Source organism: Tachyglossus aculeatus, chromosome 18 (assembly GCF_015852505.1).
Source record: "Tachyglossus aculeatus isolate mTacAcu1 chromosome 18, mTacAcu1.pri, whole genome shotgun sequence".
NCBI classification, from domain to species: Eukaryota; Metazoa; Chordata; class Mammalia; order Monotremata; family Tachyglossidae; genus Tachyglossus; species Tachyglossus aculeatus.
This window is the reverse complement of record NC_052083.1, coordinates 17,738,612-17,757,746: the sequence shown is the minus strand read 5'-3', so window position 1 is coordinate 17,757,746 and position 19,135 is coordinate 17,738,612. Positions and strand designations below refer to the sequence as shown.

General features: G+C 42.1%; 1 protein-coding gene across 2 annotated transcripts in view; it reads right to left on the bottom strand.

Moving 5' to 3' along the window:
* TNS3 (tensin 3) overlaps positions 1-19,135 on the bottom strand; it is a 201,155-nt gene that overhangs the window by 22,730 nt on the left and 159,290 nt on the right. For both annotated transcript variants that reach the window (XM_038760159.1, XM_038760158.1), the window contains 4 exons: positions 12,291-12,462; positions 8,014-8,642; positions 6,991-7,077; positions 1,565-1,696 (listed from right to left, as the gene is read on the bottom strand). In XM_038760159.1, coding sequence (XP_038616087.1) covers positions 1,565-1,696; positions 6,991-7,077; positions 8,014-8,642; positions 12,291-12,462 — 1,020 coding nt within the window. The remainder of the gene's footprint in view (positions 1-1,564; positions 1,697-6,990; positions 7,078-8,013; positions 8,643-12,290; positions 12,463-19,135) is intronic.

Genomic DNA, 19,135 nt, shown 5'->3' with positions numbered 1-19,135 from the left:
ATCAGAAGTTGGCTGAGGAACTTCTGGCTGAGGAAATCCTTCTCTAACAAAGAGGACACGGGAAGTTAGGGAAACTGTGTGACCTGAGAGAAGCAGCATGGCATAGTGGCTAGAGCACGGGCCTGGGAGTAAGAAGGTCATGGGTTCTAATCCTGGCTCCCCCACTTGTCTGCTGGGTGACCTTGGGCAAATCACTTCACTTCTCTGTGCCTCAAGTTACCTCGTCTGTAAAATGGGGATTTGAGACTGTGAGTCCCACGTGGGACAGGGACTATGTCCAACCTGATTTATTTGTATCCACCAGGGCTTAATACAGTGCTTGGCAGACAGTTAGTGCCTTACAAATACCATTATTATTATTAGTGGAAAGAGCATGGGCCAGGGGTTCTAATCACAGTACTGCTGCTTGTCTGCTTTGGGGCCTTGGGCAAATCACTTCATTTCTCTGTGCCTCAATTTTCTCATCTATAAAATGGGGATTAAATACCTTTTCACCCTCCCCCTTAAGACTGTGAGCCCTATCTGGGCAAGGGCTATGTCCGATCTGATTATCTTATATCTGCCCCAGTCCTAAGTACAGTGATTGGCACCAAATAAGCATTTTACAAATATCACAATTATTATTAACTTCCTGAAAGAAGAGCCCAGAGTGGCTAAGTGGCTCTGACTAGTCACATTTTAAGACAGTATTCATTCAGTCAATCGTATTTACTGAGTGCTTATTGTGTGTACTAAGCACTAAGACAGTATGGAACTGAAGAAGGCAACAAATAAGCAAAAGAAAAAAATGAATTTCCCAAGTCCTTTCTCTTCAATCTATCCATCTGACTCTGCCATTCTACAAAGTGATAAAATGCAGGAGTTATTACAGAGGGCATTCTCCTGGGGTTGGGCAAAGTGGCAAGGCAGACAAGCCAACTGGAAGGTGACCCCTCAACAACACTGGCCATGCAGCTTCAGTCCCAAAATGTTACACCAATATAAGTTCATCAACTGGCACAAACACCTAAGGCTGAGGCCAAATGCCAGACTCAGAAATCCCTGAATCCACCCATTAATGTCAATCAATCTATTGAAGAATAGCTAACTTTGAGTTGGGAGAGTAGAGTATAGTTAGAGGATATGATCCTTACTCTCATAGAGATGACACTCTTATTCATCTTTTAGCAAACATCAGCAGCTGGAAAGAAGTGAAATGGGCACTGATGAAAACCCTGATAGCCAGCAGAAAAAGGATGTGCGGAAGAGAGATTCCCAAACCTATGGAGGTTAACTGAAGGAAAGTCCTACAATTATACAGAGGGTCAAAAACTTTAACGCAAACCAAACCAGGCAGAGATGGGTTGAATGACGTGGTCAAAAAAAGCTTGAGAAAAATGCTGTGAAAAGGCCCCAGAAGGATGCCAAATTTAACCTTCAGATTGGCTCTGTTTCAAACTGTACCCTAGTTTGACTTCCATTTTCACCCCTGCACTTTGCTCTCCAATGGTGTCTCTCCCTCTCTCATGACCCCGACCCTCGGCTCCTCCAAGGAGGTTTTTATGCTGGAACTGGTGTACAATACCTTTCTTGTTTTGCTGCAGGACTGAAGGAGGGGGTGTGGCGACCTTCATCGCCAGGCCGTACGCCCCCCGGAAAGAGTGGCTGTCTCGAACAATGAATGACCCGGGTTCCTTGTCCTTTAGAATAGCAATGGCTGTAAGGAGCAGCAGAGAATGGGAGAGAGAAGAGACATGTTTTCAGTCACAGACAAATACCCTCTTCTTGACAACATTAGCAACGACCATTTTCCGCCCACTTCTTTTCAAGTAGTTTTGGTACATAGTTTGTCATGTAGTCACAGTGTTTCCAGTTGTTTTGTAGAAGCTATAGTCTCAGGAGAAACAAGCCTCCCATCTTCCAGCGTGTACACAATGGCAGGTCAGTGAACACAGGCCCAAACTAAGTTGACTTTCAGCATGCTCAAAGTGATCTTGAGGAAGCAAGTTTCTAGAGTTGTTTCAGTTCCAGCATGAAAAGACTTTGGAGTCAGGGAATGGTGAAAGAAATCAATTGGACAACATAAATAATACGATTCATAATCCTTCCAATCTACCTTCCTCTCCTTCTCTCCCGAGTCATGCTTCATTCTTCCAAATCCCGAGCTACAGTATGGGCTTGGAATCGTTTTTCCGTCCAGTTTGCAGGGCATTTTAGTACTTACAAGCAATAATAACTTTGGGATTTGTTGAGGTACTTATAGTGTGTCAAGCACTGTACTGTGTACAGTCTCCTAGACTGAAAGCTCCCTGTGAGTAGGGCACCTATCAAAATCGAAGCACTTAGTACAGTGCTCTGCACACAGTAAGCGCTCATGAAATACGACTGAATGAATGAAATCTACTGTGTGGTTCTCTCGGAAGGGCCTAGTACAGTGCTCCGCACACAGTAAGTGCTCAGTAAATACAATTGAGTGATTGACTGGGAAAAATGCAAGATAATCAGATCAAGTACAGACCGTGTGGCTTAGTGGAAAGAGCACAGGCTTGGGAGTCAGAGGACATGGGTTCTAACTATGGCTCTGCCGCTCCTTGGCTGTGTGACATTAGGCAAGCCACTAAACTTCTCTGTGCTTCAGTCACCTCATCTGTAAAATGGGGAACTAAGCCTGTGAGCCCCACCTGGGACAACCTGATTACCTTGTATCCACCCCAGTGCTTAGAACAGTGCTCGGCACATAGTAAGCGCTTAACAAATACCGTCATTGTCATTATTATTACAGTCTATGTAGGAGGGGAAACAGATACTGAATCTCTATTTTAGAGATGAGCAAACTAAGGCACAAAAAAGTTAAATGATTTGTCCAAGCAAGTGGCAGAGCCAGTATTGGAACCTAGGCCCATGATCTTTCTACTAGGCCTCTATGCTTCTCAACTCACTAGAATGGCACTTGCCAACAGAAAGCTTAACCCTCTGAATTGCAGATATCTCCCAATTCTAAAGCAATGTTGGCCATTGACTCAGATATTTTCCTCAGGATCAAAATGTTTGAGCCCACCCTGAGGTATGGAATAGATCAATGAAGTACAGCTGCATTCAATTCCCCTGGATTCTCCGTGAGTCAGTCAACTAAACGAACAGTGGTATTTACTGAGCGCTTCCTCTGCATAGAGCACTGCACCAAGTGCTTGGGAGATTACAGTTTTCCAGGTAAACTCTATTTGGGAGGAGGAGGTAACCTGCTCAGTTTAAGCAGGACGTCTACCCCTCACTGTCCTTCCTCAGGGGGAATTCTGCATATACTGAATCCTATTTACATTGGTTTTCCAAGGCTTCTCTGTAACCTGATAAAGCTCCGGCCCTTCAGATTGGCTATTGGTTAAATGGAATCTTTAACTACAGGACACCTCTCATTTTCCCAAAACACTCACAAAATTCACCTAATAACTCCAGCCTACAATCTGTTCCTTTCATCAAGCCTACAATCGTCTCCTTTCATCCATCAATCAGTGGTACTGATTGCGCACTGACTACATGCAGAGCACTGTTCTAAGCACTTGGGAAAGTACAATTAAACAAAATTGGCAGAAACATTCCCTGACCATAGTGAGCTTACAGTTTAGAGGGGCAGACAGACATTAATATGAATACATAATTTATACTAAATAATTTTAAAGGTCTGTACATACGTGCTCAGTGGTTAGGGGTGGGTGAAAATGAAATGTCTAACGTACATAGACATAGACAACGCAGAAGGGAGAGCAAGCTGAGAAAAAGAGGGCTTAGTCAGGGAAGAACTCATGGAGAAGATGTGTCGTTAATTATGCTTTGAATATGGAAAGAGTGGTGGTCTGGTAAATATGGAGGGGGAGGGAGTTCCAGGGTACGGGGAGGAAGTGGGAAAGTGGTTGGCGGTGAGATAGACGAGATTGGGGCACAGTGAGTAAGCTGGCTACAGGGGAGTAGAATGTGCAGGTTACGCTGTAGTAGATTAGTGAGGAGATGTGGTGAAATGACGGAGTGCATTAAAACCTATGATAAGGAATTTCCGTTTGATGCATCCAAATACTTCAGCTCCGAAGTACGTTTCTAATGTCTTTGAGAGACAGAACCTGGTTCTGTTTCCTAGGGTTTCATGGTATTTCAGAAGTAGCATGGCCTAGAGGAAAGAAAGTGGACCTGGAAGTTAGAAGAGCCCGTAATGGGCAAGGGATTTTCTCTATCTGTTGCTGAACTGTACTTCCCCAGCGCTTAGTACAGTGCTGTGCTCACACTAAGCACTCAGCATACGCGATTGAATGAATGAATGACCTGGGCCCTAATTCTGACTCTGCCAATTGCTTGGGGTGTGACCTTAGGCGAGTCATTTAATTTCGAAGTGCTTCAGTTTTCTCAACTCTAAAATGGGGATTCAATACCTTTTCTCACTCCTATTTAGACTGTGAGCCCCATGAGGGACAGGGATTGCGTCCAACCTAACTTGTAGCTACGTCAGCGCTTAAAACAGTTTGGCACAAAGTAAGCATTTAACAAATACCATATAAAAAACTAAGAATGACAACTGAGATGGCACCCAAATCTATAAAACATTAACTCAAATACCTAGTACAACTCTGTATGTAGATCACTTTGCGAACGAGAACCGAAGAACGGGCAATTGTGAGTAACCTTGGCCGGGAAACTAGTGATTTTGGTCAGTGTCCTGCAAAATTACATCGGGGCAGCAAAGGATAAAGTGGAAGAATCAGACACCCCTTCGTGACTTAGTTAACAGTATATTCTGAATCTCCAGTATGTGCAGAGCACAGGGCTCAGGCCTGGAAGGAGAACAAGACTCAATCCGTGAACTACTGAAGACTTTCCCTTGGTTCCTCCCTCCCTTTCTTCCCCATCCTCTGCCCTAGAACAAATCACACTTCCAGCACTTCAGCATGCCTACACAACTGCAAAGACGCTGTGCCTACTTCTGTTACCGGAACTCTTTGTGCTTTTCTCCAAGTGTCTCCATTAGACTGTCGGCCTCTTGAGGACATGCCTTATCCTTCCTTGGCCTGTTTTCTCTGCATGTGTGTCTATGCACCCTGAACAGAATAGCAATTCAATAGGTTCCTGGTTGATGATGATACTGAAACCCTCCAAGGAGCTGACGCTGGTGTTAGGAACCTGACCTGTGAATCCCCAAGGGATCTGCCACAGTTATGATGGGCAAGCAGATAGGTGACACTTGGCAAAATTACTGCATTAGGAGAATAGTCTCTGCAGCCCCCTACATTTTTTTTTTGCAGGGGCAGGGGGGGCTGTTATTTGTTAAGTGCTTACTACATGCCAGGCACTGTACTAAGCACTAGGGTAAATGCAAGATAATTGGACTGGACACAGTTCCTGTCTCGCATAGTGCTCTTAATCCTCATTTTACAAAGGGAAAGGGAAGTTAAGTGACTTGCCCAAGTGCTGTGGTAGGGCAGGTAATATTTCTTAAATACCCACTTGATGTTGTGCACTGTACTAAGAACTAAGGAAGTCCAGAAATAAGAAAGCGATGTGTTCCCTGCCCACAAAGAACACACACTCTAATGGTGGACACATACATAAAAATATCTATGAGAAAGGTAAAAAAAAAAAATGAAGAGATGAATAAATCGGTGGCACCTTGAAAATGTAAAGGCCTTGTCTATCATCTTCCAGTAGCTGAAGACTGGTAAAGAGACCCATATTTTCAACAGTGCCTTTAAGTGTACACCTTGGTGGACAGGGTGATGGCTCAAAAATGAGCAAATTAAAAATAAAAATGAACAGAGTGCAATAAGAATCTGAGTCAGACACACAGGTATCTTTTGTACCTTGAGTACAAGATGCTTCGGCCATAATAACATACATTTCTGAAAATGCTATACAAGCTTTCCACATCTTTGGAGAAGCAGAATGAGGGTGTGGATGTCTGCAGGCAAGGGCCAACTAGACACCATGATCATTTCAAGCATATATAACAAGTACATCTGCTTTCTTCTCCCACGTATCTGCATTTTTCACTTGAACTGTCAAATATCACTGAATTATTTCCCCTAGAGCGAGGCATAACATGAACAATTTTACATCTTTAATTCCTTTCAGCAACTCTCTGATCTAGGACCAAGTGAAACAGCTCCGTTGGCTAGCGGTGAAAGCAGCAGAAGATAAAAAGTTCATATCATAAGTCATACGTAGGTTGGAATGGCAGAAACCCATATATCAAGTTTGTGGATTAGGCTTGATTCAAGGTGGTGCTGTGTTTCCTCATTCATTAGCACCAGTTTTTTCTACATGAAGTTAGCAGTATAGACATTTTGCCCTGAAGCAAAGCAATAACATGAAGTAATTGGAATTTCAACAAGTCCTAGCTGTGAGGGAGGGCCTCTACTCCATGACCCCGGAACTCTCATCAGCTCCTGCTCCAGCATGGGAAGGGCTAGAGCAGAGAAAGCCACATTAGCCTTTCTCAATTTCTGGAACTTTTCAAACGCCGGGCCACGACTGCAGCTGTGATTCCTGTGACTGCTTGCCTGAGCTGGGAGGAACCTGAAATCCTGCTGCTCCTTTTCGGTTTATCGTCATCTTTGTCTTCTGTATTTTCATTGGCCTTACTTTATTTGTTTGCCATCAGATCCCACCCTTTCTCTCCTCATTCTTAGATTACGAACCCCTGGGAACCTGCTGAATTGTACTTTCCAAGCGCTTAGTACAGTGCTCTGCACACAGTAAGTGCTCAATAAATACAACTGAATGAATGAACGAACCTGGGGTCACGACTCTACCGCAGCCATGTATTTCTTTCCAAGTGTTTAGTAAAGTGCTTAACACACGGTAAGAGCTTTATTTATTAATACTCTTACTACTACTACCACCACCACCACCTAAACCCCATCATCTGCCCATGATTTTGCCTTCATTTTCTTTTTTGATCTATGCCACCAAATCTTTAGCTCCTGACTTCCACAAAGCCATCTATAATACGGTCTCATATTATTAGCTTACCTTGCTCTCTTGAAATATCTGGCTTGTACCAGAACTTGGATGTGTCTTGGACAAATTTCACGGTTACTTGCTTTTCGGATGGATTTTCTGTAAAACAAAATTGAAAATCAATCAATCAATCAATCAATCGTATTTATTGAGCGCTTACTATGTGCAGAGCACTGTACTAAGCGCTTGGGAAGTACAAATTGGCATCACATAGAGACAGTCCCTACCCAACAGTGGGCTCACAGTCTAAAAGGGGGAGACAGAGAACAGAACCAAACATACCAACAAAATAAAATAAGTAGGATAGAAATGTACAGGTAAAACAAATAAATAAATAAATAAATAGAGTAATAAATATGTACAACCATATATACATATATACAGATATACATAGATACAGAAAACACAATCCTAATCACAAACAGTGTCTCCTGTTGTAACTATCGGTAAAATCTGGAGTTATCTAGGGCTTCTGAGTCACCTATCAGGCAGGGAAGGATCAAGGGGAGGAATGCCCCACCTAATTCCACACAGTCTTGGAAGGGAAAAGGAACCCATTTTAAGAACACAAAATAACCACAACAGGATTCTCTGGGTAAGACTCACAAGGATAATTAAAATGTTTTTTTAAAGCCGTAACATTTGAAAATACGCAGTGAGAAAACTCTATTAAATATACATCTTGGGGGGAGGGAAAGTCTTAGCTAAAAGGCAAAGAAAGATGACTAAGAACTCGGCTATTAACTAGTCCTGTCATGAATCCAGATAGGATACGTGCTGGAACCAACAAGCAACAGGAGGAGATAGCTCACAATTTACTTGCGGGTTGGCGCCAGAGGGAAGGCGGAGAGACTCAGCGTGCTTTGGGATTTTCTTTTAAAAGCAATTCAGACCAACCAATGAATGTGCCTCTTTTTCCACAAACATTCCAGCCCACCAAACTCAACCAGTCTCTCTTCCAAAGGCAGCAATTCCGGACCCATGGCTGGTCCAGCATTTAAGCCTAGAGCTAGCTAAGTATCTTAAAATTCCTACCTGGGAGGGGTGAAGCCCCTAAAACATTGGGGAAGTCTGGCAGGACGTTTGGAAACGGGATGCTGATTGTACTTCCGCTGTGGGGGCTGGAGAAGCCACTCGAAGATGGAGAGACTGAGCTAAAGGAGCGGTCCCCTTCAGAAGTCCTCTTCTTCTCGGGAAGAGGTGGTTGGGAATGCAGGTTCACCCCGATATGAGACAGGATGGGGCTGTGCTGGCTGCTCTGGCCAGAGGCCACCGGAAGAAAGCCCTGAGCTGCAAAACCATTGTCGACACCTCCCACGACTGGGCTTTTAGGCGCTCCATTGCTGTTGGTGAGATAGCTGGCTGGCTTCTCCTCATTGGCGATGCTAGGAGGCCCACCAAAGTTTAAATAGGCCCGGGCATTTTTATTGACCAAAGGTCCCTCTTGCTGCTCTGCTGGTCTGCTCCCGTGATTGTTCAAAGCGGTAACCGGCAGGTCCGAAGACGGGAAGTGAGTCAAGAGGGAAGCGCTCTGCAGCGGTGTGGCGAACTCTGACGTCACGAGATAACTTCCCGTCGTCCGGCTGCTCCCCGTCACTGAAGGTTGAGGGGAAACCTTGGATTTGGGGCTGCTCTCCCGCCAAGGGTGGTCCGCAGAGGAAGGGCTAGTCAAAAACAAAGATTGAATAAGCATGCCGTTCCACAGTACATTTGGGGAAAAAAACTTCAACGATGAGGCTATTAATTTTAACTTTAGGTACTTATTTCTTAGACTGTAAACGTGAATGAATTTAAGAATGTCAAACCAGGATTCCACAACACTTGGGTACAGTAACTCCTTCTCTGCTTCTGTAAAAAGATGTAAAAGAGAACTGGGTGGCCACTTAAGGAGGGAAAGACTTATGGATAGACCCAGGGGGGTGACTGATAAGGAAGGCCGGGGCATGAAGAGGCTGGGGCGAGGCAGTCATGGTTTTGCCCATACAACACTGTGCTCCAGCTAACCCCTCTCCATTTTCCATAACTCTGTGTCCTAGAGGAGTAGGGCGAAATTGTAGCAAAAAGGGCCCTTGTTCCACCCACTCACTACAAAGAAAGACTTATTTGGGGTAATTCTGAGGGAGAGTGGGAGTGGGAGGAGGGAGGGAAAAGAAGAAGGGAGAGAATCCTGTTACAAGCTGCTTCATTCTACTCAGAGGAAAGCTGTGTCAGTGTGTGTCTGTGTGTGTTTGTGTGTATGCGTGCACATGCAGGTCTGTGAGTCCTGTTGTCTGTCTCCCTCTACTTTCTCTCCCCCCCCGCCCTTGAATTTGTCTAAACCACTAGCACACGCCTCAATGTTGTCTTGTCTTCTGCTGTCCAGCTGTCTCCTACCCATAGCGACAACATGGACACATCTCTCCCAGAACGCCCCACCTCCATCTGCAATATTCTGGTAGTGTATACATAAGAGTTTTCTTGGTAAAAAGTCGTTTACCATTGCCTCCTTCCAAGCAGTAGACTTGGACTCTCTCCTGTCCAGGACAGGTGAGTTTTGACATGTAGCAGACTGCCTTTTACTTGCTAGCCACTGCCCAAGCTGGGAATGGAATGGGTAGGCCTCTGCTTGACTCTTCTTTCGGTAGTCGAGACTGGTAGAGTACTGGAAACTCTCCTGGTGCGACCCTGAGAGGGGGACACACCTCAAAACTTCTCTCAAATCCCTGAGAAGCGCCTATGTTACTGCTAGAGGCAGAGATACCATAGTCACAGTACTTTATCTTTTTGCTGCAGGGGAGGCAGAATGTTAAATACAGGTCTAACCCTCAAGAAAAGCTCTCCGCTTCTCCACCCACAGGAGTTTAAGTAGCGCAATAAACCAGATCAAATATTCTCCCCTCAGAGCAGAGCTAATTCATGGTCTGAAATGTGTTTGTACGTGAAAATTTTGTCATAAGCATTGATGTAACTGCAGAAAACAAAACAACTTAAAGCATAATCCAAATGAAGGAGAATCCAAGCAGAAACATTTCAAATATACAAAAAAAACCTTGCACTCTCGAAAGAAATCACCTTTGAAAATGAACATAAACGTAAATGTAAATGCAGCAGCAAGCAGCATGACTTAGTGGAAAGAGCACTGGCTTGGGAGTCAGAGGTCGTTGGTTCGAATCCCATTCTGCCACTTGTCAGCTGTGTGACTTTGGGCAAGTCGCTTAACTTCTCTGTGCCCCATTAGCTCATCTGTAAAATGGGGACTAAGACTGTGAGCCCCACTGTGGGACAGTGCTTGGCACATAGCAAGCACTTAACAAGTACCATCATTATCAGAGCTTAGAACAGTGCTTGGTACACAGTAAGCGCTTAACAAATGCCATCATTATTATTATTATTGCTATGTGAAACAGGGACGGCACAAACGGATGAAGGATCAAAACAACTGAAAATTGGAAGGATAAATGCAGGAAGTAAAGAGAATTCTGCTTAGAAAGAAGTCAATTAATCGATCATATTTATTGAGAAGTTAGTGTTTGCAGAGCACTTTACTAAGCCTTTAGGAGAGCACCATAAAACAGAGTTGGTTGACACATTAAAGCTCTGTTTAAAATTTGGGACTTTCAAAGCATTTCTGGAAAGAAAATTTCAGGCTACTTAATTTTCAGGCCTTTATTTATTTTGAAGAAGCCAGATGTTTAAAAAAAGTAAAGAGCAACAATTCCTGTCTCTAAAACTGAACATTCTTTCCAAGCAGAAGTTACAGTTAAACTGATAAATGAAGTGCTTATATTCAAAGGCTTCTTCTTTGATAAACGCGAATAAGTCACAGTAAACTACCTAGAAAATTGAAGAAATTTGAAAAGAAACTATAATTTTGCTGGTAGAACTAAACAACATTATTAGCCAACTGAAAAGCATTTCAGACATTATCTGTTTTGGAAAAGAAAGTCCATTTGTCTTGATGGAAGGGATAATATGACTATAAATGGAGTAAGGACAAAAACTTGTTTTGGACAGGTAAGGTACCTACCAACTCTGTGATACTGTACACTTCCAAGTGCTTAGGACGGTGCTTTACACAAAATAAGCGCTTAATAAATACCACTGAAATTCCAGATTCAACAATCCATCAATTATGTTTATTGACTGCATACTATGTGAAGCACTGTACCGAGCGCTTGGGAAATCCAATAGAATAGAGTTGATAGACATGATCCCTGTTCGCAATTCTACACGGTCAACATTATCTTCAGAATTCCTAGCTGTGATGCCAAAGAATCTGCAGGGAACCTGAGATGTATGTCATAACAATTTTTTATGGGTCAACTTTCGGTTCCCTCGGCACTTTTATCCCCGCTTTTCGTTTGCCTTCAGAGATCTTTCATCTCAATTGTTCCACCCCTTCAGCTACATAATCCCTTCCATCATTGTATTTGTTTCCAATTCATTAAATAATAAGTGAATTGTGATTAATACAGAAATTAGAAATGAGAAAAATTAGCAGGGAAACTGGAGTCGATAACCATAACTCCCTCTAGACTGTGAGCTCGATGTGGGCAGGGATTGTCACTGTTTATTGTCGTATTGTTCTTTCCCAAGCTCTTGGTACAGTGCTGCACACAGTAAGTGCTTAATAAATACGACAATGAATGAGTAGAGCTGATAAGCATAGATCCTAGGCAGGCCAAGATGCACAGTACATTTCTGCCATCGAATCTCAGGGCAAAGGGTGAGCAAACAGAGGAAATACTGGAAAAGCGCAAGAGAGTGATAAATACCTGATCGAAGGGGGAAAGGGAAAGGGGGTTTAGCCGATCAGCTGTGTAGAGAGGGATTTTTCCACACACAAACTCCTTCTTTCTGTCACCAGCTAAGGGAAAATCAGAGGACTACCTCCTGGTCGATAAATGCTGAATTTTTCCAGCATGAGAGGAATAAAAGGGGTCTCGGTAGAAAACCAGTTTTCATCAATAGATCTTAACATTTTCAGTCTTACACCCAGGGAATGGCTAGATAAAATGGCAATACAGTCAATAGTGTAGCAGAGATGTCTAGGAGGTCCTGATTAGCCAGTCTTCTGACATTAGAACAATAACAACATAACAACATAACAATGTGGGATTTACTCAGAATTTTTCTTCTGAGGAGCTGAAATTACTTCTTCCTAAGTGATCAGGTACAAGTTCAATATCATTCTGAGAAAAGTAGGGGGAGGCATTGTTGATACTCAAAGAAACGGGCCTCAAAGAAATGGGCCCCCTTTCTGACTCGGCTGGAGTGCTAGTATCTTAAGGTGACAACTGTGGGAGGTGATTGTCGATGACAAGTTTCCCTACCTCTCTTCCCTTGAAATGGGGCCGCTGTTTGAAGCTGTGCAGGCAGATGTGAAGGAACGCTGACAGGCAGGAGTTGATGGAATCTCAGCCTTAAACAAAGCAGGGTTTGTTCCCATGGGACTGTCAGACATCACAACGATGTGGTTGAGACTCTCTGGGTAGCTTCGAGGTTCTAGGGCAACAAGTAAAAATAAAATATCACAACGAAAAAATTCAATGAGATTTCAGTTACCGTGGATGGAATGATCTCAGGAGGTGGAGCCTGTAATTTTGGAAAATGATTTTCATTTTTAAAAGAAACATTGGGACTCTGGAACCTCATTGTGGGCAGGGAATGTGTCTGTTAACTTTTACTCTCCCAAGTGCTTAATAAAGTCCTCTGCACATGATAAGCGCTCAATAAATACGATTGGCTAACTGACTGGAAGCTTTCTAGAAATAAAGAAATCATTCTACCTGAAAATAAAGGACCTTCCCTCTCCCCCCATGTTAATTCCATCCTCTTTCCTTTTGCTGTCTTACTGAGCACTCTTTCAGTGAACTTTTTGAAAATAAAAACAGCATTGCTGCATCTGACATAATTTCCTTGGCTTTAGATGTATCTTAATTATGGTACTTAAGAGCTAAGTACCAAACTCTGAGATAGAAACAAGATAAGCAAGTTAGACATATAAAAGGCAAGGAACTAAGCTACACTGTCCACTTACCTTCCACACAATTAGCAGTAGTTTTCTTTCTTTTTTTTTAGTAATGGCATTTGTTGAGCAATTACTACGTGCCAGGCACTGTACTAAGCCCTGGGATAGATATAAGGTAATCAGGTTGGACACAGCCCCTGTCCCACACGGGGCTCACAATCTTAATCCCCACTTTACAGAAGAGGCAACTGAGGTTACAGAGAAGTGAAGTGACTTGTCTGCTCTGTGATCTTGGACAAGTGAAAGAACCGGGATTAGGACCCAGATCCTTTTAACTCTATCCATTAGGTCACACTGCTTCTCATTCCTAAGTATAAATGAACCACACATTTTAGTTAATTTTCTAGCTTCAAAAGATTTGCCATGTGGGAATGCATTTTATTGATTTCCTTGGCTCTTTTCCCAGACTTTGCTGGATTAGAAAATAATTTCCATTTTGTTTAGCACCTTTCTTACTTAAGGATGTCACGAAGATACTCACTTTTCAAATGGAAAAGTCAGCTTCTAGCAAAAGAGAACTGTTCTTTTGGGGATGGGATAGCAGAAGTTCTTGTACAACTAGCTGCAGTTGTAACATGAGACCTAATTTTGCTGAGGTACAATGAATGGATATTTCTGGCTCTTCACGAAAGGGAACCAATTTAAGTCCAATGGCCCATTCTTTTCCTGACCTGTCTGTAGTCATTTTCAGGCAGCGTCCATTCACTATGGTTTCATATTCAGTACATCATTTCTGCTGAACTATAGAACTTGGGTCAGTCTGTCAAAACCCACAGAAAGGAGCAATCATAAAGTTGGTGTTTCATTATCAAAACTGAGAACTTTAAATGGAATCCAGCTAAAAGTAATCCCAGTGTATTATTTCTAAATAAAGCATATTATCAGGTTAGCACAGATTGATCATTAAAATTCAGTTGGCCTTAAATGCATGCTACTTCACAAAAGCCCACTCCCATATAGAAGACTCTCCCTAAACTTCAGAAGCTCCAGATAACTTGAGTCAAATACCCATCCAACTGAACACATAGCACAGAGGGAGGGAGGCCTGGTGTATAATCTAAAATGGCACCATGAGAATTCTAACAATGACTTTCTTGGCCTTGCTCCACAGACACTTCTAGCACATTGGACCCTGCTCTCTATAGAGGGTGTTACTGCAGTCATAATAGTTGAGGGCAGTGTTACAACTACTAACCCTAGTATTTGTGCCTGATCTGTAAGGAGAAAAGAAACAGCAGGAGTAGAATGGCATAATATACAACTGGATTACTGGCATCAGCCTCCTTTCTGATCTCCCATCCTCCTGTCGCTCCCTGCTTTACTCTGCTGCCAGGATTATCATTTTACAGAAACGCTCTGGGCATGTCATTCCCCTCCTCAATAATCTCCTGTGGTTGCCTCAACCTTCGAATCAAGCAAAAAGTCCTCTCTCTCGGCTTCAAGGCTCTCCATCACCTCGCCCCCTCCTACCTCACCTCCCTTCTCTCCTTCTCCAGCCCAGCCCGCAAACTCCGCTCCTCTGCCGCTAACCTCCTCACTGTGCCTCGTTCTCACCTGTCCCGCCGTCGACCTCTGGCTCACATCCTTCCTCTGGCCTGGAATGCCCTTCCTCCACACATCTGCCAAACTAGCTCTCTTCCTCCCTTCAAAGCCCTACTGAGAGCTCACCTCGTTCAGGAGGCCTTCCTAGACTGAGCCCCACTTTTTCCTTTCCTCCTCCTCCTCCCCTCCCCGTCGCCCCCCCACCCTATCCTATTTCCCTCCCCGCAGCACTTGTACATATTTGTACAGATTTATTACTCTATTTATTTTATTTGTACATATTTACTGCTCTATTTATTTGATTAATGATGTGTATATAGCTGTAATTCTATTTATCCTGATGGTATCGACACCTGTCCTTGTTTTGTTGTCAGTCTCCCACTTCTAGACTGCGAGCCCGTTGTTGGGTAGGGACCGTCTCTATATGCTGCCGATTTGTACTTCCCAAGCGCATAGTAAGTGCTGTGCACACAGTAAGTGCTCAATAAATACGGTTGAATGAATGAATGAATGAATCACAGCTGGCTGGGACCCTAGACTATATGCTTATTATGGGCAGGGAATGTGTCTGTTGACCGCTATATTGTATTCTCCCAAGTGCTTAGGACACTGTTCTGCACATGGTAAGCGCTCAATAAATACGACTGAATGAATGAATTACAGCTGTAAGTGAAAAACACGCAATCCCCATTCACATGTGTAACCTACTGCTAGCTGGCACTGAGGAGCTAAATCCTCAGAAGACCTGCATTTTAATAAACAAAGCCTTGCCTAAATGAATTTACTAGCTGTGTCTCTGTCTCCCTCTGACTGCTTGTGACCCCTTGGATCTCGAAATAATCTAAATCCCTGCTCCATCCCACATGGACTGTGAAAAGTGACTTGCCCAAGGTCCCACAGCAGGCGACTGCAGGATCCAGGATTCAAACTCAGGTCCTTTGATTCCCAGGTCAGTGTTCTTTCCATTAGGTCACACTACAGCAGTGAGACCATGCATTTCTAGGTAATAAATACATTGACTGCAATGCACATTTCAAACATTTAAGGACATAAAGATGCTTTGTAATCTATTTTCTGCATAACTATTCAAAACTATGTTATTATTTTAAAATTTCAGGGGAAATTATAATTTTCTAGACAATGTCATCTATATTTTCTATTATCTCTGGCTTTTGATTTCTACTATTTTCACTGACTGTTCTCTTAGCGTGAATAAGCCAAGTTCTTAGAGCTGGTTTCTGGTCCAATAGGAAGGATTAAAGACAATAAAATACGCTAATCTGCATTCTGGGGGCTAAGGAAAAAGGATGAAGTCTTGCCTTTTAACAACTATTTCGGACCATTCTTGTATTTCCTCTCCCATAATACAAAGACCCATTCCACACATGTTCTTTACTCTGATTTTTTCCTTCCTTAAGGCAGATACACTCTCCGCTTCTAATCTTTCCTGTGAAATTTAGTTGGAATGAAGTGCATTCCCTTCAATGTTCGATGATAAGCTTCTGACTTTGCAGCTCTGTCCTCTGTGTGTTTTCACCCTCAATTTCCCAAAGCACAGCAGCAGCATGCGGAGGCAATCAATGCATGCATTTGTGTGTGTGTCTGGGTGTTTGCATGCTTGATGATGGTGTTAGGTTTCACCTCTTCCTCCCACACCTGGGAATTTCAGGAATTTCTATTACAGCATTTTCTGTGTTTCTTCTATCCTTCCTTCCTTTACTCTGTCCAAGGGTAAAAGAGGGTCAAAGTTTCCTTTCCACAAGGTCTATTTTTATTTTTCACTCAACGGTTTCAAGTTACTGGGTAAAGTCTTTGGGGGAAGATTTGCTGGGGAGGTATCCCAGTCAGTTTAAATGTTTATAATTTAAAAGAAAGGAGTTGAACCCAAATATTTACAAATAATCGAACAAGAATGAAGTTATAACAGGACCTCTTTGATTCAGTTTCCCTGGCTAAATATAGAGATTTATATCTCTATAAATCTATAAATCTATATATATATCTATATATATATATAAATATAGATTCATATCTCTATAAATCTATAAATCTCTATAAATCCCTGGCTAAATATAGAGATTGTGACTTTACTTACCATTCTGCCAAAGACATTCTTTCTGGACTCACACCCTCAACTACTTTCTGCTTCTATCTGTAAAATTAGGATTCAAGACACTGCCGTTGAATATGTCTCAGGAGAGGTCTGCAAAATATCTGCACAAAAGATACACTCTAAGGCCCAAGTACCTTAACTCTCTGCATATGAAGGCCATTCTAATGAGAAATTTTGCCAGCATGGAAAAATCAAACAACAAGATTCAAGCAAAATATCGCTTGCAAGGTATTATGTGAAGTTTCATTAGTGCAAGCAATAGTGCATTTGTAAAAATAAGCATGTAGCTTCTTTATAGTGCCTATCATTTCCTTGGAAGAAGAAACTCAAGGTTGGAACATCATTTAGTCCTGAGTCTTTTCTTGAAAAGAAAATGGTAGAATGGTAAATTATACAATTTTGGCCATATGACATGGTTGAATTGCCTTTCTCAGTAAATCTGTTTCAAAGCTAAAGCCAAATGTCCTCCTAAGAGCTAAAGCTGTGGAAACTCCCCTTGAACTTCCTAAAGATTGTCACTGGGCCTCGGATTTCTCCTTTCCAGTCCTCATGACCAGGATTACTGGAAGAACTCTTGCTTATTCTCCAAATGCAGAACAGACAGAATGGTGATAATCAAAAACCCTTCAGTCATTTCAACCAAACTGCTTTCTCTCCAACCAAATACCATAATAATAATAATTATATTTGGTTAATAATAATAATTATTATTATTATTAATCAAATATGGTACTCAGCAGTGATCCTTCTTCAAGGAGTTTTTAAAGATGACTTGTTTACATTCTGCTGCTCCACTTTTCCCAAGTGTAAACAAATTAATGTTTGTTATCCAGTTGGTACTGGGTAGAAAATTCTCACACCGAGATAATGAGAATAGCATTTCACCTCCTGGTGTTTAAAATGTTTATAATGTTTAATGTTTTCTAAGGAGTTAGTTTCCCACATAGCATATAAATGACTAATAAATATTACTATTAGTCTAATGGACTGCAGGGAGATGGAAAGGTATTAAAAGAAACTCAGAAAAATGTCCTATTTAGTAAATTACAAGTAGCCCAGGAGTACTGTGAATTTTTTTTCATTCTAAGAAAGACTTGTTTTTTTGTTATCTGATTTTAATATCGATATATACCATCCATCCAGTAGATTTACTCCTCCTTTACTGGAACCTAGCTTTCATTTTTGTTTGGTTTTGTTCTCTGTCTCCCCCTTTTAGACTGTGAGCCCACTGTTGGGTAGGGACTGTCTCTATATGTTGCCAATTTGTACTTCCCAAGCGCTTAGTACAGTGCTCTGCACATAGTAAGTGCTCAATAAATACGATTGATGATGATGATGATGATGATGATTTTATATTTAGAGCACCAGAAAAAAGTGGCTAAAATGAATGGCTCATAGTAAATACCCCTACAAAGGCTTAAAAATAACTTCTTCAGTCTACCTCAAGAGATTCTCCATTAAACTATATTCTGCCATTGAAGATTGCATCCTTGATGAATTATGACTGCTTTGGGGAATTAAAGATATATCCAATTAAATAACAGACCATTTTCACATGATTTCAGCACCAGATTCTACAGTGCACACATCCTCAACTTCCCAAAATACTAGAAATTTAAAGTACCTTCCATTGCAATGCCGCACCAGGTAAATTTAAGAGCTCAACTTGGACTGTGGTTCCAAGAGACAATATTTCCATTCATCTGGCTATTTTATTAAAAAGTACCTGATATTAAAATGCTATTTCTCTAAGCAGCAAACAAGTTTACAGAGGAAAAGCCACAGCATCCTCAAGACATACATGGTCTAGTGGAAAGAGCCTTCCTCCCCAAACAAATACCATAATATATGCTATGATGATATTGGGCCTGGGAGTCAAAGAACCTGGGTTCTAATCCTGCCTCTGTCAACTGCCTTCTGTGTGACCATAGGCAAGTCACTTAACTTCTCAGTGCCTTAGTTTCCTCATCTGTAAAATAAGGATGCAATCCCTGTTCTCCCTCCTGTTTGGACTGTGAGTCCCATGTGGGGCAGGGACTGTATCGCACCTGAATGACTTGTAGCTACCACAGCACTTAGAAACACTGCTTGACACATGGTAAGTGATTAACAAATACCATTAAAAATGCTAGCACTCAAAACTCTTGGTTAACTTTTCCCTTGTGCATGAAAGTATCTGCTTTCATTCTGCCGGTATACAGCAATTAGAAATGGGGCAACTCTCTTAGAAGATTGTGACACCAAGCGAGAGAAAGAAAAAGTGTTCACAGTCACAGCGAGAAACAACTACAACAGGAATCGTCAATCAATTAAATGATGGTATTTATTGAACACTTATTTTATGCAGGTCAAGGTTCTGTGAGCCCCATGTGGGACAGAGACTGTGTCCAATCTGATTAACTTGTATCTACCCCAGCGCTTGGAACAGTGGTTGGCACATAGTAAGCACTTAACAAGTACTATTGCTATTATTAATATTATTATTATTTTTA